The sequence below is a fragment of the Rutilus rutilus genome (genome assembly GCF_951802725.1).
Source record: "Rutilus rutilus genome assembly, chromosome: 1".
Classification (NCBI taxonomy): domain Eukaryota; kingdom Metazoa; phylum Chordata; class Actinopteri; order Cypriniformes; family Leuciscidae; genus Rutilus; species Rutilus rutilus.
Window position 1 is genome coordinate 71,917,947 of NC_140209.1, and position 22,318 is coordinate 71,940,264.

The 22,318-nt window shown below is 39.8% G+C and overlaps 1 protein-coding gene across 1 annotated transcript in view; it reads left to right on the plus strand.

Annotated features, from left to right (window-relative positions):
* Window positions 1–412: 412 nt before the first annotated feature.
* Window positions 413–22,318, plus strand: part of LOC311305936 (uncharacterized protein) — a 32,411-nt gene continuing 10,505 nt past the window's right edge. The window contains exons 1-5 of the mRNA XM_084433989.1: window positions 413–469; window positions 1,608–1,712; window positions 1,856–1,966; window positions 13,368–13,730; window positions 13,930–13,977. Coding sequence (XP_084290115.1) covers window positions 1,655–1,712; window positions 1,856–1,966; window positions 13,368–13,730; window positions 13,930–13,977 — 580 coding nt within the window. The 5' untranslated portion in view covers window positions 413–469; window positions 1,608–1,654. The remainder of the gene's footprint in view (window positions 470–1,607; window positions 1,713–1,855; window positions 1,967–13,367; window positions 13,731–13,929; window positions 13,978–22,318) is intronic.

The window sequence follows — 22,318 nt, forward strand, 5'->3', positions numbered from 1 at the left end:
CAGTAACACATCCTTTTCACAAAATGGAAGCAATCAGAAAACTCTATCTGTATGTGAGGTAATTTGATGCAGCTACGGTACATGTATGTGTTGTAACAGCACTTAGTGCAGCTCTCAAAAGTTACAGAGCAGTCTGAAGTACATCTACTGTACCTGTTTTTCTCCTGGAAGGTTCTTATGATTGAGGTGACGGTGAAGTGACTCAAATTTGGCCTTACTCGTAGCCGAACCTCCCTCATAGTCATACCATGGACAAAGATATGGGAAACTAGAGTATCTTGTCTCCTCGCCCTTGCCCTTCACTTTCCTCTTCCTCCTCTTCCACCTCCTCCTCCTCCACCCCCTCCACCCCCTTTTTGTTTTTTCATTCCAGATGATCCTCTTAAACACGGGCCGTAACACATTTAAAATCAGTCAACTTCCTGCTAATCCACATCAGGTAGAAGAGCAGCAGAAGAAGCAGTCTGAGGTAAGTCAAATCTTTCTCTTTAATGTTAAGCTCCATAAACTATATTCTCAAATTAGAATGTTTGTCCTTCCTTGTGGAATGTATTGAAATAAAAATAATGGTGCTATATATATATATATATACACAGGTGAAACTCGAAAAATTTGAATATCGTGCAAAAGTTAATTCATTTCAGTAATTCAACTTAAAAGGTGAAACTAATATATTATATAGACTCATTACATGCACAGTGAGATATTTCAAGACTTTACTTGTTATAATTTTGATGATAATGGCTTACAGCTTATGAAAACCCCAAATTCAAAATCACAGAAAATTAGAATATTACATGAAATGAATAAAAAAAAAGAAGGATTTTACATACAGAAATGTCAGCCCGCTGAAAAGTATAATCATGCATATGTACTCAGTACTTGGTTTGGGGCCATTTTGCACTGCCTCAATGTGGAGTAGCATGGATGCTATCAGCCTGTGGCATTGCTGAGGTGTTATGGAAGACCAGGATGCTTCAATAGCGGCCTTCAGCTCTTCTGCATTGTTTTGTCTCATGTCTTTCATCTTTCTCTTGGCAATGCACCATAGATTCTCTATGGGGTTAAGGTCAGGCGAGTTTGCTGGCCAATCAAGCACAGTAATCCCATGGCCATTGAACCAGGTTTTGGTTCTTTTGGCAGTGTGGACAGGTGCCAAGTCCTGCTGGAAAATGAAGTCAGCATCTCCATAAAGCTTGTCTGCTGAAGGAAGCATGAAGTGCTCTAAAATGTCCTGGTAGACAGTTGTGTTGACTCTGGACTTAATAAAGCACATTCAGAATTACAGAAAAACTGAAATAAATTAACTTTTGCACGATATTCTAATTTTTCGAGTTTCACCTGTATGTACATCGTAATCAATCTTAAGGTAAGAACATAGCAGAAAAAAGTTTGATCATTGAAAATATTTATAATAGTTTGATAATAATTTGATGATGAATTTTAGCTGTTTCATTTATTTTAAAGACTGTAAATGACTCCAGTAAGATTTTATTGAATTTTGTAATTTCTAATAAGGGTTTTTATTAAGAGAGATTCCAAACTAACATTGGTTTAAATGCATTTATAATTATGCATGATGCTCAAATAATGCTCTATGATTACAGAAGAAGGACTCCTGTTACATGCTGGTTTTATCTCTGACTTCATCATCATGAGATTGGATCCGGTTTTACAGCTTCTGCTGGTGTTCATATCAGTCCTGGCACTGAGTAAGGTTTTATTTACCTTCAGTTTAATTTTCAGTCTTATCATAACAAGAACAATGACAATATTAATTAAAAATAAAAATGCAGTTTCCAATTTCCTGTATTGAATTTTCTGAACTTGAATCATCTCTTTTTCTCTTTAATAGTCAGGGCACAAACAACGACTGCACCAACAACATCTCCATTAATGACATCTGCAACAACGTCATCTCCATTAATAACATCTGCAACAACAACATCTGCATCAACATTGGCAGGTAATTATTGATTGACCTTTGAAGTACAACCCCATTTCCAGAGAAGTTGGCAAAATGCAATAAAATCTACAATCTATCATTTTAATTATCTTAAACCCTTTTTAATCTGACAAAAGTACAAAGTACAAAGAAAAGTTTTCCAATGTTTTCACTGACCAACATAGTTATATTTTGAATACAACAAATATAAACAAATTTTTATTTTGATGGCTGCAACACACTTCAAAAAAGTTGGGACAGAGAAAAGATGTTAGTGAAAGTGAAAAGATGATAGAATATTCAAGTTAAACTCTTTTGAAACTCTTCTGGTATCATGTTTGGGTGAAAAAGGAGCTTTCTCCTGTCTTTGCAAGCAAATATGGGTCATGGCTGACCACTTTGTGCCAAATTCAAAAATCACATTTCTCAATGCAAGTTTGCTAAGAATTTGTCTTTCACCATTTACCATAATTTTGTGAAGAGATTCAGGGAATCCAGAGAATTCTTAGTCTGTGGCAAGGCAGTTGACCTCTGTTGAATGTGCGTGACCTTTGATCCATCAGATGGCATTGCATGAGAAACCATCGTGCTACTGTGTTAAATACAGCCACATGTGCTCAAGATTTTTTTGGAAAACCGTTTTCACTTAATTCAGTCTGACGCTGCATCAAGAACAGTAACTTGAATCTCTGTTATACAAGGAGAAAGCTAAACATAAGTTCTGTGCGGAGATGCCAGTGAGTTATCTGGGCCCGATCTCATCTCAGATGGTCTAGAACAGTGATTCTCAAATGGGGGTACGTGAGATTTATAAAAAATAAATAAATAAAATGAATTTAAATTAATTAATTTAAATTAATTTAAAAGATATACAAAATCATCCATAATTATGACAATAAGTTTAATAAAATGTTTATGTAAACCACATTTGTATATAAAATGTTTCTATTTTAAATGTGTTTGTAAATTACCTAAATCAGAGAAGAAGAATTTGAATTACGTCGAGCAGGAAGCCAGTTGCTTAAACAAACAGACTGAAACACCCAACAAGTTAACTCAACTCAAACCAATTGAGGAAACTGATTGCGGCAAACCATTTAAGTTTAAAAATAAATATATACTCATATGAATGAGGAAGGAATGTAGGAATGAACACTGTTATGTTGAAAGAGCTCTCTGAATCATTAGTATACCCAGTTACGAAAATTGTTAACCTTTCAATTGCTCAGGGATTGTTCCCAAATGTGTGGAAGTTGGCTGCAGTCTTTCCTGTATTTAAAGGAGGTGATCGTTTGTCCATCTGCAACTACAGACCTATTAGTATCCTGCCGGTGGTTTGCAAGGTGGCCGAAAAACTTGTTTTAGAACAAATGATAACTCATTTAAATACCAGTTCCTATTATTTACATCCATATCAATTCGGCTTCCGTATTAATCATTCAACAGAAACAGCCAATTGCTATTTCGTTGACAAAGTCAAGTCACAGTTGGATCGAGGAGGGGTTGTTGGTGCTGTTTTTCTAGATTTAAAAAAAGCTTTTGACACCATTAATCATGGAGTTCTTCTATCTAAATTACAAACTTTTAATTTCGATACAGGCACTATGAAATGGGTAGAATCTTATTTAACACATCGAACTCAGTTCGTTAGAGTTAGGAATCATCAATCAGGTGTTATTGCCTTGTCTGCAGGTGTCCCACAGGGCTCTATTTTGGGTCCACTTTTATTTTCTTTGTATGTAAATGACTCGCCAAATGTTTGTCCTAATGCCAACATCCAAATGTATGCAGATGACACAGTAATCTTTGTACATGCTAACAGTGCAGCACAAGCTGCTGATCTGCTATCAAACTCAATGCAAAAGATTACAGAGTGGTTAAATCACAACTGCCTTCAACTGAATGTATCCAAAACTGTATGTATGTTTTTTAGTAAATCTAAAAGCCGCTGTGTAGAACCTGATGTAGTCGTAGCAGGGGAGAGACTACAAGTCGTCTCAGATTTTAAATACCTTGGAGTATATATAGATAACAATCTTACTTTTAAATTACATATTAAGAAGGTTTGTAATCGCATTAAGTACAACCTGGCAAATTTTAGATATGTTCGTAGCTGCATGTCAAAAAGGGCCGCTATGATGTTCATGCACTCAATGATTTTATCTCATATAACCTATTGTTTGACAACCTGGTCACAAGCTAGCAACACTTCTCTCAAACCACTACTCTCCCTATATAAGAAAACTATTAAAGTACTTGATAGGAAATCCATATATTATCATTATTGTCATGTTTTAAAAAAATATAGTCTATTGAATTTCGAAAACTTGATTATATATGTAGATCTCTGTCTTGTGTACAACATTTTGCATGGACTGGCTCCTCCTGTATTGCATCCGTTTGTGAGAACAGCACCAAATGCTTGCAGATCTATAAGGAGTGCAGCAAGAGGTGACTGCATTATACCGTTGAGGAAGAGTGCGCTTGGTCAAACAGCTTTCTCAGTCAGGGCTGTTCGTGAATGGAACCTCATTCCAATACACATTAGGAATTTGAAAACGTACGCTTGTTTTAAAATTACCTTAAAGAAGTGGCTAACAGGTAGTCAGGACTGTCAACATTACATTTGACATGAAATCTTGCTGCTCCTCTGTCTTCTCTGTCCTGTCTGTTTGTTTGTTTGTGCTTCTTGTGCTATGCCGATGAGGTTGGCTGGCTCTAACATGTATGTAATATTTTAATCCTTTTGTTTACTTTTTTTTTTTTAGGTGTGACATCTTAAGATCTGTCCAGGGACAGCAGATGTAAAATAGCCTTTGGGCTAATTCTGGCACACTGTACATTTAATTATGTATTATTAGTGTGCATTGTCCCTGTTAAATAAACCTGAAATAAATAAATAAATAAATATGTATTTATTTTTAAACTTAAAGGTGCTATAAGCGATTTTTTTTTCACATACCGCAAACATCTCCTCACTATCCGCTAGCTGCCTGTCCCCTGAACACACTGTAAAAAAACACGGTCTCTGCAGACAGCCCACGCTCCACAAACTGCAGCAAAAACAAACTGAGCAACAAACAGAGCGACCCGCAGCACGAAACATAACAAACTGTTCCAGCCAATAACCGACAAGAATGATGTGGGGGTGGGGTTCAGGGGGTTAGTGCGTGGATGAGGAAGAGGGAGGGTCTAGCTATTCTCCGTTTTGTTTGATAATAATTCAAACATCAACAAGAGGTTACGCCAACCGAGATCGCTTATAGCACCTTTAAATGGTTTGCCGCAATCAGTTTTTATTCAATCGGTTTGAGTTGAGTTAACTTGTTGGGTTTTTCAGTGTGGTTAAAACTTAGCAATACTACAGCGGAGAACGGGGAGGATTAAGAAAAAAAGAAAGCCAAAGTGGAGAAACAATGCAAAAAGTCTCCACAACATCAGCCAAAGCACTACAGGCGTCATATGCGGTGTCACTGCTCGTAGCTAAAGCAAAAATGCCTTTCACGATCGCTGAGGACCTGTTACTCCCAGCCGCTGTTGTATTATCTGAGACAATGCTGGAAGAAAATGCAGCGGATAAATTAAAACCGGTGCCTTTGTCTAATGACAACGTTTCCCACAGAATAGAAAGAATGGGAGTGGATATTGTTGAACAAGTTCTGGGAAAACTTGGCGAAGCATTTTCACTCCAGCTTGATGAGTCGACCGATGTCAGTGGCAAGGCACAGATTATTGCTTTTGTGAGGTATGTGGATATCAACGACATTTATGAAGAGGTACTTTTCTGCAAGAGCTTAGAGGGGAAAACAACAGGAGAAGACCTTTCTAATGTTGTGGATAACTTCTTCATTGAAAATGAGCTGGACTGGAGAAACTGCAAGAGTGTCTGCACTGACGGAGCCGCGTCAATCACAGGCCGTGTTAAAGGGGGGGTGAAACACTCAGTTTCAGTAAATCTCATATTAATCTTGAGTAGTGCATCCTTCATATCTCCTAAAAGTCTTTAGTCTTATTATATTTATAAAAGAAAGATAGGCTGTACCGAGTCTTTCCGGAAAAAAACGAGCGGCTGGAGGCGTGCCGTGTGGGCGGAGCTAAAGAATCACGAGCATACATAGCCTACAGAACGCATTTTTGCTTAGAAAAACGTGAGATGGGCAGTGAAATGGGGGATTGTGTATTGTTGTTTGGAGTGGTTTTACAATAAACAAACAGACACCTACAGTGGCCAGCTAAACAAATGTATTTAAACACACATACATCGCATGCTCCATATACATCAACTAAGTTATACGTGATCATGTTGTTTACTTGCTGTGCTTACACGCCGATAGCTAACAACACAGAGACATTTGAAGCAGTTTTACTCACTGCCTGCGGTTCCAACGCACAACCGTGAACCTTTATCGTTGGGACTGCTCCATCCTTAAGCATTAGATCTGCAAATCCGGCAAATACTTCCCTTAAGCCGAGCACAGCGCTTTGATGGGCGTACTGCTTTCGCGCTCTCGCTCTGGTCTACGCGCCCTTCCGGCAGAAGTGCCCTTAGGACCCGTATAAGGAAATTCCGCTCCATCTGACGTCACACAGGCCCATACTCGAAAAAAAACTTTCCGAAACTTGTGACAAACCGGAAGGAGTATTTTTGGTACAGAAATACTCCATCAAACGTACAACTTAATTTTTGAAACTTTGTCCATGTTTAGCATGGGAATCCAACTCTTTAACAGTGTAAAAAACTCAGTATGCATGAAATAGCATTTCAAATTGACAGAGTGTGTTAAAGATATAAAAGATTGGATGACGCGTAATTTTCTTTTATTAAATCCAGACAAGACAGAGGTACTAATCATCGGTTCAAAAAACCGCCCACAAAACCTCTCACACTACAACTTTAACATCGTAGGATGTCCTGTTACTTTATCCTCTACAGTAAAAGACCTGGGTGTTATACTCGACTGTAACCTGTCTTTTGAAAATCATATTTCATATGTTACAAAAACAGCCTTTTTCCACCTTAGAAACATTGCTAAGCTACGTAATATGCTATCAGTTTCTGATGCAGAAAAGCTAGTTCATGCATTCATGACCTCGAGACTAGATTACTGTAATGCTTTATTAGCTGGTTGTCCTGCATCCTCAATTAACAAGCTACAGTTAGTCCAGAATGCCGCCGCTAGAGTTCTTACTAGATCAAGAAAATATGATCATATAACACCGATTTTATCATCACTACATTGGTTACCTATAAAGTTCCGTATTATTTACAAGGTATTGCTACTGACTTATAAAGCCCTAAACGGCTTAGCTCCAGTCTATTTAACGGATCTTCTATTGCCCTATAATCCATCGCGCACTTTAAGATCACTAAATTCAAGGCTTTTGGTCATACCTAGGATATCCAGATCCACCAAAGGAGGGAGAGCATTTTCACATTTAGCTCCAAAACTCTGGAATAGCCTTCCTGATACTGTTCGTTGCTCAGACTCGCTCTCCCAGTTTAAAACTAGATTAAAGTCGCATCTTTTCGGCCAGGCATTCATATAATATTTTTAATCTTACAGTTCAAACTACAGGTCCTTCTAAAAAAATGAGCATATTGTGATAAAGTTCATTATTTTCCATAATGTAATGATAAAAATTAAACTTTCATATATTTTAGATTCATTGCATACCAACTGAAATATTTCAGGTCTTTTATTGTTTTAATACTGATGATTTTGGCATACAGCTCATGAAAACCCAAAATTCCTATCTCAAAAAATTAGCATATCATGAAAAGGTTCTCTAAACGAGCTATTAACCTAATCATCTGAATCAACTAATTAACTCTAAACACCTGCAAAAGATTCCTGAGGCTTTTAAAAACTCCCAGCCTGGTTCATTACTCAAAACCGCAATCATGGGTAAGACTGCCGACCTGACTGCTGTCCAGAAGGCCATCATTGATACCCTCAAGCATGAGGGTAAGACACAGAAAGAAATTTCTGAACGAATAGGCTGTTCCCAGAGTGCTGTATCAAGGCACCTCAGTGGGAAGTCTGTGGGAAGGAAAAAGTGTGGCAAAAAACGCTGCACAACGAGAAGAGGTGACCGGACCCTGAGGAAGATTGTGGAGAAGGACCGATTCCAGACCTTGGGGGACCTGCGGAAGCAGTGGACTGAGTCTGGAGTAGAAACATCCAGAGCCACCGTGCACAGGCGTGTGCAGGAAATGGGCTACAGGTGCCGCATTCCCCAGGTCAAGCCACTTTTGAACCAGAAACAGCGGCAGAAGCGCCTGACCTGGGCTACAGAGAAGCAGCACTGGACTGTTGCTCAGTGGTCCAAAGTACTTTTTTTGGATGAAAGCAAGTTTTGCATGTCATTCGGAAATCAAGGTGCCAGAGTCTGGAGGAAGACTGGGGAGAAGGAAATGCCAAAAGGCCTGAAGTCCAGTGTCAAGTACCCACAGTCAGTGATGGTCTGGGGTGCCATGTCAGCTGCTGGTGTTGGTCCACTGTGTTTTATCAAGGGCAGGGTCAATGCAGCTAGCTATCAGGAGATTTTGGAGCACTTCATGCTTCCATCTGCTGAAAAGCTTTATGGAGATGAAGATTTCATTTTTCAGCACGACCTGGCACCTGCTCACAGTGCCAAAACCACTGGTAAATGGTTTACTGACCATGGTATTACTGTGCTCAATTGGCCTGCCAACTCTCCTGACCTGAACCCCATAGAGAATCTGTGGGATATTGTGAAGAGAAAGTTGAGAGACGCAAGACCCAACACTCTGGATGAGCTTAAGGCCGCTATCGAAGCATCCTGGGCCTCCATAAAACCTCAGCAGTGCCACAGGCTGATTGCCTCCATGCCACGCCGCATTGAAGCAGTCATTTCTGAAAAAGGATTACCGACCAAGTATTGAGTGCATAACGGAACATAATTATTTGAAGGTTGACTTTTTTTGTATTAAAAACACTTTTCTTTTATTGGTCGGATGAAATATGCTAATTTTTTGAGATAGGAATTTTGGGTTTTCATGAGCTGTATGCCAAAATCATCAGTATTAAAACAATAAAAGACCTGAAATATTTCAGTTGGTGTGCAATGAATCTAAAATATATGAAAGTTTCATTTTTATCATTACATTATGGAAAATAATGCACTTTATCACAATATGCTAATTTTTTGAGAAGGACCTGTACAATCCGGCCTCTAGTTCATAAATGTCAGAGGAGAACTGGCCCCCGACTGAGCCTGGGTTCTCCCAAGGTTTTTTTTTTCTCCATTAGGTCACCTGGTGGAGTTTTAGGACACCATTAGGTCACTTGATGGAGTTTTTCGGTTCCTTGCCACTGTTGCCTTTGGCTTGCTCAGTTGGGGATATTTTGGGGATATCTAATTTTATATTATCAATCAATAAATTCCACTTGAAACAAACCTTGTTGTATTATTTTAATTTAATACTGTGAAGCTGCTTTGATACAATTTGTATTGTGAAAAGCGCTATACAAATATACTTGACTTGACTTGACTTATGGCGCGTATTAGAAGTGAACATCCATAAGTGCAGTGGACTCACTGTGTAATACACAGGGAAGCACTTGCATCCAAAAATATAAGTCCTGTGTTGCATGATGTTTTGAATGACAGCATTAAAGTGATTAACTTTATTAAGTCAAGGCCACTCATTGCACGACTGTTTCACCGCCTTTGTGAGGACATGGGAGCTGAACACACACAACTGCTGCTACACACAGAAGTGCACTGGCTATCTCGAGAGAGGATACTGAGCAGGCTTTTGGAACTACGGGCGGAGGTACACACCTTTTTGTCAGAGCAAAGATCTCCATATGCTACCCTTTTTGAAGATAAAGATTGGCTTGCAAAGCTGTGCTACCTGGCAGATATATTCAGCAAATTGAATGAGCTGAATGTGTGTCTGCAGGGCAAGGACACCCACGTTCTGAACCTGTATGACAAGGTGGGTGGTTTTCTGAAGAAAGCAGAGTTGTGGAAACGGACATGTGTACAGGGGGATCTCACCTGCTTTTCTCAGGTGGATGCTTTCCTCTCCAGGGAAGATGTGGAGAGAGCACCAGTGAAGTCCATCATAGAAGAACATTTGGCCAACCTGATTGTGAGTTTTAACTCATACTTTCCTGACATGGAGGAGAAATCTGCACAGCTCAGTTGGGTGAGAAACCCGTTTCTTTTGTCAGAAGAAAGCAGAAACAAGCTCCCTCTCTGTCACCAGGAAAAACTCTTGGATGTGTCATCATTATAAGATTTATATATATATATATATATATATATATATATATATATATATATATATATATATATATACAGTATATATACAGTGAGGAAAATAAGTATTTGAACACCCTGCTATTTTGCAAGTTCTCCCACTTGGAAATCATGGAGGGGTCTGAAATTGCCATCGTAGGTGCATGTCCACTGTGAGAGACATAATCTAAAAAAAAAAATCCAGAAATCACAATATATGATTTTTTAACTTTATTTGTATGATACAGCTGCAAATAAGTATTTGAACACCTGTCTATCAGCTAGAATTCTGACCCTCAAAGACCTGTTAGTCTGCCTTTAAGATGTCCACCTCCACTCCATTTATTATCCTAAATTAGATGTACCTGTTTGAGGTCGTTAGCTGCATAAAGACACCTGTCCACCCCATACAATCAGTAAGAATCCAACTACTAACATGGCCAAGACCAAAGAGCTGTCCAAAGACACTAGAGACAAAATTGTACACCTCCACAAGGCTGGAAAGGGCTACGGGGAAATTGCCAAGCAGCTTGGTGAAAAAAGGTCCACTGTTGGAGCAATCATTAGAAAATGGAAGAAGCTAAACATGACTGTCAATTTCCCTCGGACTGGGGCTCCATGCAAGATCTCACCTCGTGGGGTCTCAATGATCCTAAGAAAGGTGAGAAATCAGCCCAGAACTACACGGGAGGAGCTGGTCAATGACCTGAAAAGAGCTGGGACCACCGTTTCCAAGGTTACTGTTGGTAATACACTAAGACGTCATGGTTTGAAATCATGCATGGCACGGAAGGTTCCCCTGCTTAAACCAGCACATGTCAAGGCCCGTCTTAAGTTTGCCAATGACCATTTGGATGATCCAGAGGAGTCATGGGAGAAAGTCATGTGGTCAGATGAGACCAAAATAGAACTTTTTGGTCATAATTCCACTAAACGTGTTTGGAGGAAGAAGAATGATGAGTACCATCCCAAGAACACCATCCCTACTGTGAAGCATGGGGGTGGTAGCATCATGCTTTGGGGGTGTTTTTCTGCACATGGGACAGGGCGACTGCACTGTATTAAGGAGAGGATGACCGGAGCCATGTATTGCGAGATTTTGGGGAACAACCTCCTTCCCTCAGTTAGAGCATTGAAGATGGGTCGAGGCTGGGTCTTCCAACATGACAATGACCAGAAGCACACAGCCAGGATAACCAAGGAGTGGCTCTGTAAGAAGCATATCAAGGTTCTGGCGTGGCCTAGCCAGTCTCCAGACCTAAACCCAATAGAGAATCTTTGGAGGGAGCTCAAATGATTCTCAAATGATTGGGGCCGGTCAGGGGGTACTTGGCTGAGAAAAAATTTGATAGATGGTACGTTATTGAAAAAAGATTGAGAAGCACTGGTCTAGAAGACAGTGGAAATGTGTGCTGTGGTCAAATGAGTTCATGTTTCAGCTTGTTTTTGGGAAAAACAGACATGGAGTTCTCAGTCCCAAAGATGAAAGATTAAATCTTTCCTGGAAAGCAAAACAATGCCAGCCCTCATTCTGCACGCACTACAACAGAGAGGTTTCGTATAGTACACAGTAGAAGGGATGTGCCTGACGGGCTGCCTGCAGTCCAAATCTGTCTCCCATTGAAAATGTATGACCCATCATGAAAAAGCAAATCAGACAACAACGACCACGGACTGTTGAGGAGATGTCTTATATCAGGCGACATTGGGTAAAAATTTCACTTGCAAAACTGCAACAATTAGTATCCTCAATTCCCAAATTATTACAAATTGAATTCAAAGTAAAGGTTTTAAATGTACAAAATACAATTAAGTTGGTTAGTAAAAACATTGGAAATATTTGTAAAAACTTAAACACTGATTAACAAATCACAGATTCTTTATTGCATTTTACAAAATGTCCCAATCTTTCTGGAAATGGGGTTGTACCAGATTTGTGGTGTGAATAGAACAAACCTGAGAAGAACCTGATAAATTTTTTTATAATTTTGAGACTGCAGAAGTCATTAAAAGTAGCTTTTTCAGTTGAATTTGGGAAAACCACTTGAAACATTTGTTGTGTTGAGCTATTTCAATTACTTTTGTTTGATTTGTTCAAAAAGCTGAAAGTTTGTAAATGTTGCCAATAAACCTGAATTGTAATGGGGGTTGGATAACTTGGATTACAACTGTATATCTTCATTAAAATGGTGTAATGCACACTGAGTCATGGATTATCCCACATACCACTTTAATTAAGACAGCGAGATAAAGGAAAGAACAGTTATTGAGCAGATTATGTCTATTTTATATTTGAAAGAATTATCAAGAAAGAGAAAAAGACAGAAATTGTGTGTGGGGTGGGAGGATACATTTTTACAAGGAAAATAAATGTATGATCTTGTAGGGACATATTTTGGTCTCTATGAGGAAAACGGCTTGTAAGTCATACTAAATAATATTTTTTAAATGTAAAAATGCAGAATGTTTTCGGTGGTGGTTGTTTTCAGAGGTAGAGTTAAAGTTAATGGATAGAATACAGTTTGCACAGTATAAAAATCATGGGGCCCTATCTTGCACCCAGCGCAATTGACTTTGTACACCGACGCATGTATCATTCCTATTTTACAGGTTTAGAAAACAATTCCGCCACTGACCAGGAAAAACCTAGTCTAAAGTCAGTGGCGTGTTGTGCATGTTATTCAGATGCTATTTTAAGGGCGCATGCTTGGCCATAATCAATGTAGCGTGTGCACAACGCGCATGCACTTTTCTTATCTCATCTACACACAGACGCAGCAGCAGTTCTTTCAGAAAACCATACATTATTACAGAGGGAGAGGGAGAGAGAGAGAGAGAGAGAGAGAGAGAGAGAGAGAGAGAGAGAGAGAGAGAGAGAGAGAGAGAGAGAGAGAGAGAGAGAGAGAGAGAGAGAAAAGGCCCTACAATGAAAGAGACTATATATTAATGGAAAAATATGCCTTCAGGATTTGTGAAATTTGTGGTTCAACTTTTTTGTCTTTTCTAAATGAAGAGATGTTTAACAATTCGCTGTGTATAACTTAAAACTTATTTAAGGTAGAAAAGCTTTTTTTTAACTCCACTCTTAGGTAGATCCCATGCCATATAGTATGAATAGTAATTACATTTTCTAACTGATTTATTTTCACAGACCCTTGTTTTAGCTATACTGAGCTGAATGATTCATGGAGAGCCACCTACAATCATCAACTTGCATGGTGTGACACTGCGGTCAACTGGCACGGGTGGTACCGTCTCTTCATTCAGGGTCAGAGCGCTCAGATGCCGGACACATGTGTTGCCACATTTAGTTGTGGAACTTCTGCTCCACTGTGGCTGAACGGAGGACATCCAACAGTTGAGGATGGAGTGGTCACTCGAGCTGTCTGTGGAAACTGGGGCAGTGACTGCTGCTATTTCCAATCCAATCCCATTAAAGTCAAAGCCTGTCCTGGCAATTACTACGTCTATGAGTTTGTGAGCCCAAATACCTGTAATCTGGCATACTGCGCAGGTACAGTAAAAAAACTGTGCATTCATACAGGAATGTGTTTTTGTAATGTAGTACATCTACGATTACATTAGACCATCTATCTGTTTTTGACATACTGTGGAGGTGACATTAACAAATGCCTTTTGTACTTTTGTAATTTATATTTGTAACTGTTTATTAGTTAAAATTCATTATTTTTTTTTATTATTTTTTTTTGCAGAAGTTAGTAACAATACCACCAAAAATGCTACTGTCACTCCAAACACTGGTAATGTATACGCTATGGCTTCTACTGACTGCTTAAGTTTTGACGGGATGTATTGTGAAAATCTATCATTCTGTATGTGTTTGTGCCTGTAGGTACAGACTGTAGATAAAACAGTGTTTGAAATTTGCAGATGCTGAAGCACATGTTCATTAACATATATTCATTTGTCATTTTACTGCATTAACTCCACTTGATGTTTGAATGAATTGTAAAAAATGTAACTGTGTAAAATATTTACACACCTTTGTTCTATTACTAAAACAAGACAAAAGTCATGACACAGACGTCTTTAAATGCTCGATATATCAAATAGCAATATTGTTGACAAAAAAGGACGAGACTAAAATAAAGGGAAAAAAGGAAAAAAATAATAATTTCTCTATGTAGGTAAAATAGATTTTGTCTTACAAGCCAGTGTTTTGATACTTTTCATATAACCGCATGTAATGTGTTTGTATGATTAGTTTATGTATACATTTTAAACATCATGCAAATGAGTATATGTTGATGTTTGGAACTATTTAAAATAATAATAGCACCTAATTATAATTATATTTTAATATAGTATATATATTCTTTTAAAATCTGTACATCGTTGCCATTGATTGTTTGACTCTGAAGAAGACGCATGGGCGTCGAAACGTTAGTCGTTCTGTACCATTAAATAAAGTATTATAACGTTGTGTGCTCCGGTCCGTTCCTTGGTCCTACCTAGACCTTGGGTTTCCCTTGCTGATAGTATATATGCCGTTGCACAGACAATTGCACTGCAAAGCATGGACATAGGACAGGAACAAACCTCACCCTTTCTGAGCAATGAAATGTGTGTGCCTCAGGGATTCATCCTGGGACCCCTGCTGTTCAGCTTATATATAATGATTTACCTTCGGTATGTGCAAGGTGTGAGTTACTGCAACCCGGTCACACTATATGCGTCTCTATAGCACGCATTGTGTTTATCGTGCAATTTATACGCCTAAACGAGTTTTTACGTGATGTGATATGCATGGGTAGGTTTAGTAGTGGTAGGGTACGTGCTACGCATGGGTAGGATTAGTCGTGTGGGGTGCGTGTGTATTACAAGCAAAAAAGCGCGTATCAAATGCACGCAAAAACTGCGTATCATATGCACGTAAAAACTCATTTCCGCGTATAAATTGCACGATAAACACAATGCGTGCAATAGAGACACATTTTCATGTGATGATGTATGCAGACAATACCGTAATTTTGTCCATGCAAGAACCAAAGAACAAGCAGCTCTTAAACTCAGTTAAACAATGATAAATGTTAACAAATGGCTTAATGATTCACACTTGTTTCTTAATGTCAAGAAGACTGTTTGTTCTTCACAAAGACACACTCTGCAACTGACTGTGATCCCAAAGTCTATGGGCCCTATTTTAACGATCTGAAACGCAAGCATCAAGCGCAAAACGCAAGTAACTTTGTGGGCGGGTCTTGGGCGCTGTTGCTATTATACCGGCGGGATAAATGACTCTTGCGCCCGACGCAAATCTAAAATGTGTTGGTCTGAAGTAGCTTCATTATTCATAGGTGTGGTTTGGGTGTAACGTGAAATAAACCAATCAGAGCGACATCTCACATTCCATTTAAGAGCAGGCGCGCTTGTTCTATAGCGGCGTTATCTATTATAACGGCGGATTTTCCAGGCGCACGCCAGGAGCGGTTCACAGCCGATGAGACTGACGTTCTCGTCAGGGACGTTGGGGATGGAGAAACACACCCAAATTAACTTCGGTTAAACAGGCGTACGATAATTTGGGTAAATGTGTAAGCTAGATGTATGCTTTTATAATAAACTATCTATCTATCTATCTATCTATCTATCTATCTATCTATCTATCTATCTATCGTAATAATGTATGATTTGCAAAAATGATAACTGCTGCGTCTGTGTGTAGATGAGAGAATTAAAGTGTATGCGCGTTGAGCACACGCTACATTGATTATGGCCCTTAAAATAGCATATGAATAACATGCGCAACGCGCCACTGACTTTAAACTGTTTTTTTTTCGGCCAGTGGCGGAATTGTTTTCTAAACCTGTAAAATAGAATGAGGGAACGTTTGCGCCGGAACACGCCTCCTCCCCGCCCCGGGGAGCGCAAGTGTATTTCTTAGTTAACCGACGTGCTTCTGTGGAGGGAAAAGTCCGCTTTGCGCGGGTGCAAAATAGGAATGATACATGCGTCGGTGTACAAAGTCAATTGCGCTGGGTGCAAGATAGGGCCCTATGTGTCTGGAGAGATCATCCAAGTAGTCTCTTATGTTAAATATCTGGGTATTATCCTTGACTCCACATTATCCATTGCAAAAGTATTGCAAATAACTAAATACAATTTGGCTAATTTTAGGTACATAAGAAACTGTCTAACAACTACAGCAGCAAAATAATATTTAAATTCAATGATTATCCCTCAGTTAACATACTGTATGCCCAGTTTGTCTCTAGCTAAAGGTACAACTTTGAAGCCCATTCTCTCCTTATATAAGCAGGCCTATAAAGTGTTAGACAGAAAATCCAATACTTACCACCACTGTGATATTTTGGGAAAATATGTTATCCTTAGCTGGAAAAATTGGCAAGACGCCTGTTTAATGTTAAGGATCCTAAATGGAAAAGCTCCTCCACCACTTTGGAGTTTATTAAACTTTATTAAAATCTAAATTCTAACAACCAGTCTACAAGATCAACACAGAGAGGAGACTGTGTAATCCCTTTCAGGTCCACCTCTTTTAGTCAATCATGCTTCTCCGTAGTGGAGCACACTTCCAACTTAAATAACAAACTGTGCCACATATCACTCCTTTACACAAAGTCTTAAAGCCTGGCTTCTAGAAAATCAGACATGTGATCATTTTTAATCTCTGTAGTTCATTGTTGCTTCGCATAGCTTGTGTCCTGTGCTGAAAATTCTTCTTTTGATGTTATTGCTGTATTTATGGAGTTATGAGGTCCTCGTTGTCACATTCACGTTAGTTTGGACTCACTTTGGAGTTATGTTTTGTCATCACCTGCCTTCGTCACTCATTTGTTGTCACGGAGACTAATCACATTCAGCTGTGCACTCATCAGTCACCCTCAACTTCTGTATATATGTTCAGTTCTACATTTACATTTACATTTATTCATTTAGCTGACGCTTTTATCCAAAGCGACTTACAATTGCTATATATGTCAGAGGTCACACGCCTCTGGAGCAACTAGGGGTTAAGTGTCTTGCTCAGGGACACATTGATGTCTCACAGTGGATTCGAACCTGGGTCTCCCACACCAAAGGCATGTGTCTTATCCATTGCGCCACACCTCCCCCCAGTTCTGTTTCAGTTCAGTGTCCGGTATCATCTGTTAAGTGTGTGTGTTGCTCTCCGTTTGCCATTCTGTTGGAACTATTGTAAATAAACCTTTGTACTTAATTGTATCCGTCTTAATCATCTTTCTGCCAGCAACCACCCGTGACAGAATTCCGGACCTAACAAGTGAACGCGTTTGTAAGATTTTTTTTCTTTTCCATTTTCCATGTTCAGTGTTTTTGTTTCATTTTCACCCCTGCTTGCACCATGGATTTTCTGGCAGTTAAACTCATGTGCCTTGAGCAGGGAGAATGCTCTCTCGAGGAACATTATAAAAATGTCTGGATCTCGCCCATCAGACCACCTTCCCGGATAACTGCCTGGAGAGGTTCCTCGAGGGAGCTTCGCAGCATATGTGGAGTGGGTGCTGGCGTCCTGTGGAGTGTGTACTGGCGTCCTGCGGATCTGCGTTCAGATGACCTGAGCCCACCGCAGGTACCGTGATGGAGACCGCCACAATGAATGAGCCGAGGACCACATCGCCACGGAGCCCCAGCAGCACGCCTGACCAGGGGTGTGAGTCAGCCGAGCCATCCACCGGCGAGGGAGTGCTGGTGGACGTCGAGGGTTTGGAAGTGAACCCCGCCCACTGAGTTTTTGGCTACAAAATTTTTTTTTTTTTTTTGGAGAGGATTTTTGTCTAGCCCCTCTTCTGCTGCCCGAACCTGTCAATTCCACTACCTGTCTCACTGGCGCCCAACAGGGCGCCCAGCCTTCCTCTCCCGCCACCTTTCCAGTCTATTCAGAACACTCTACTGTTTTTTTGGTTTATGTATGGAACTCCAGTCAATCCCCCAGTCTCCAGCCATCTGTGCCACCCAGTCATCTCCGTCACCCTTCAGTCCCTCGGCACCACCTGTGCCTCTCAGTAGCTTCGCCTACAGCCTCGGTGCACTACGCTCGACCTGTCGCCCTGGCTCCCGCACCTGTGCTCCTTCCTCCCTCAACCTCGGCATGGACCACCGGCCATTCAGTCTCACCGGACTCCCCCGAGGTTAGACATCGCTTAACCTCCGCTGCGGACTGTCTGCTGCTCTCGTCCTCCAACCCTTCTGCTACGGCTTGCTCCGCCCTACCACAGGCTCCTGCTCCGCCCTACCACAGGCTCCATCTCTGCCCTCGGTCGCTCTGAATCGCCCTCAGACCTCCGGACCCCCACCTCGCTCTCGGGAGGTCGTCGCTGCGGCTCCGTCGCGGCCACCAGGATTTTCACTATCTCTCCACCACCTCAGCTCATCAGCTGCACGGTGGGCTCCATCCTCGCCGTCGTCTTCTCCGGTCAGCCCCATGGCAGCCCTCATCAGTATTTCTTCATGGCTCCTCCCTCCGTCAATGCCGCCATGGTGTACCATCCTGGCTGTGGCCTGGATGGAAATCCATCAGCCCCTGCTCAAGGCCACCCCTTGGCTCACTCCACCTTCATCACCACCCTGGACTTAGTTGTTTGTCGTCCTCCCGGTCGTCCGTCCACCCCCAGAACTATTGTAAATAAAGCTTTGTACTTCGTATCCGTCGTATCGTATCCGTCTTCCTCATCTGTCTACCAGCAACCATCCATGACACTCATAATGTACTTTTTATTATTTTAAGGGTTTTAAAAACATCTTGCCAAAGCACTGCAGTTGAAAATAAGCCAGCTGGCTAACACTGGCACATTTACAGAAATGTTGATTAATGTGTGTTGTCCTAATAAAAGAAAGAAAGAAAGAAAGAAAGAAATCTTGGCAAAATTAGGAAAAATAAAAAAATTAAAAATCACATGTACATAAGTATTCACAGCCTTTGCCATGACACTTGGTGAGTACTGTTTTCTTTATGAGAAGTGTGTTTGACTAATGAGAATATTGTTTTTGTAATAGTAATATGAACAATGCATCGGTAAAGTGGGTAATAATATGAAAAAATGTTGAAAATGTTTTATAATATACTATGTGAGTGTATGTAGTTACGTTAAATAATGCAGAGACGTATTATTTGTTGAGATTGTGTATTTTTCTCTATTGGGAAGTGTGTGCCATGCGGTGCTAGCTTGCTAGCTCAGATTAATGTGTTAATCAAGCACATGGTGAATAGCATGCATATGTATTTAAATTATTGAAGAGATTCATTTTGATTGTTTAAAAAGGTTTATTTGAATGAGATACTAATAATTGTGTTTGGCTTTGTTTTTCAAGGCCAGGTTTATTTTGTTTTGGTATATTTTTTTCTTTGATCTAAATTCTCTGTTGAGAGTTCCTGAATTGCTGCTGAGATTCTATTCCGATTCCGTGATTTCTGTCCTGCTGTGGATTTCCTATCCCTGGTTGGACTGGCGAGCCATCTCATCACTTTGTTCCTGGAAACCTGTAAAAAGTGTTGTGAGAAACAAAGTTTCTGAGTGGTTTAATTGTTTTATTTTATTTCATTTCTATAATTATTCCAACAACCAACAAAGAGAGAAAATATACTTACCTTTTATTTAATTAATTGCAGTCCAGTAGTCTGAGTGATTTATTCATTTGAATTTATTATTAATATAAATTTTGCTAGTTTTGCTTCAGCGAGTCGATCCGAAAATCTTCTGAGTCTGGTCCATAATCTGAAATTTATAAGATCTAGAAAACGAGCCACGCGCTACATTGAACTCTTTGGCCTGAATGGCAAGCGTCACGTCTGGAGGAAACCTTTCACCGTTCATCACCAGGCCAATACCATCCCTACAGTGAAACATGTTGGTGGCACCATCATGCTGTGGGGATGTTTTTCAACGGCAGGGACTGGGAGACTAGTCAGGATCAGGCGAAAGATGAATGCAGCAATTTACAGAGACATGTGTTGGAAACTTTTCTTCGTCGAAGCAAGAAACCAGGAGACGTTTGGGATCACGTTCAAGAAGTTAGTCTTTATTGAGGACTTCGCGTTGACGTGGCTGCAGTTCTTCCAAAACAGTCTAACTCTAATGCAGTATGCATTGTAGTTATATACATTCCAAGGGGGAGGGACTTACATTGAGGTTGAACAAAGCATGCAAATGAAGTATACAGGTTTAGGTAAAACACCCTAGACTGAATGTCTGGCCAATCCTAATTCAATCAGCATAACAGTCTATTGCATTGCAAGTTGCATAGACAAATCATGTGTGTGCTAATCCCATCAGTCTGAGTGATACTGTGACTCAAAGAGCCATTAAAAACAATGAGGTTAGAGTCTGTGTGATCTGACTCATTTAACTTAGACTGGTAAAACCGGTCTGGCAGGAAATCTCTTGCTGGAAACTCAATAAGCATAATTTATACCTCAAATGCTAAATCAGTATTCTTCACCGTGATGTTTATGTAAGGAAGCATATTTGAAATAAATTCTTAAATTTGGAATCCTTCACATGCTTGATGAAAATTTTCTCATGAGCACTCTGGACCTCAGACTGGGGTGACGGTTCCTCTTCCAACAGGACAATGACCCTAAGAACATAGCCAAGATAACAAAGGAGTGGCTACGGGACAACTCTGTGAATGTCCTTGAGTGGCCCAGCCAGAGCCCAGACTTGAACTTGAACTTTTCTGGTGAGATCTGAAAATGGCTGTGCACCGACGCTCCCCATTCAACCTGATGGAGCTTGAGAGGTTCTGCAAAGAAGAATGGGAGAAACTGCCCAAAAATAGGTGTGCCAAGCTTGTAGCATCATACTCAAAAATACTTCTGAAAGAAAGGCTGTAAGGTTTTTTATTTTTCATACATTTGCAAAGATTTCAAACAAAATTCTTTCACATTGTCATTATGTGGTATTTTTTGTAGAATTTTAGGAAAATAATGAGGTGTCTCTCTCTATATATATATATATTAGTGGTGGGCATAGATACAATTTTTTAATCTAGATTAATCTCACTGTAATCTTGGAATTAATCTAGATTAAAATGGCTCATTTGAATTCTGCCGAAGGCATTCAGAATATGTGTGCTACCCAAATAATGGCTAAAGGGCACGTGTTTCTTAAATACAAAGTGACATTTAAAAGAACTTGTGAAGAAATGCTAGAGATTTGTTTTATTTTTATTAAAACTAACATAATAAAGTATGATTTTTTTTTTTTTTTTACTTTTTTTTTTTTACTTTGAGCAATGATGGAGCTATAATAGACTCTTCTTATGAGCATATAAAACAAAACAGCTCCTTGGAAAAAATGAAATGTAGCCTAATATTGTAGTAGTTATAAACAAAGGTCTATTTTTAGTTCAGATTAACATTTGAGGGCAGCAATTTTATTCATAATGTCAAAATAAAACCAACGTAATGTTACTTGAAAGCATTATAGCCTACTATTCCTGCCAAACTTCCATGGTTGCAGTTAGTTTTACTTACTACAGTATATCCATGGTAAATGTTGCAGATCTGTGGACACTGGATAGATCATTCATGGCACAATGTTTCTTCCTCGCTTCCACGCACTGTTTGATCCGTTAATAATGGAGAAATGTGAATGTTTCTCACTAGATCTCGCAGCAATGTTATTACTTAAGTAGCGAATTCAAATGATTTATTTACTGGATCTCTTGATCAAGATCGGCTTGCGCTGCTTTGGTCCAAACTTATAAACAATGGTCCGTCAACCACACAATAACGAGTAGCTCAGTTTCGTTCCGCTTACATTACTTTTGCCATTTGATGTTGGACAATGTTGTGGCCCGCCTACATTTGAAATAACGAAATTTTGGTCGGCAGGAAAAATGGTCCAACGAACCGTTCGGTTTGAAAATGCGTACCGAACACCGAACCGAATTCGGCTAGGTATACATCCGCTAAATATCAAGGTGAAAGTCATCATAGCTTGCGTAGTATAGACCCAGCTCCCAACCCAACTTTGAGAATAGATTAACAGCGATATTTTTTTTATCGCCCGATAAGAGTCTCACGTTAACGCAGCATGTTAACGCCGATAACGACCCACCACTAATATATACTAATATATATATATATACAAGTATATA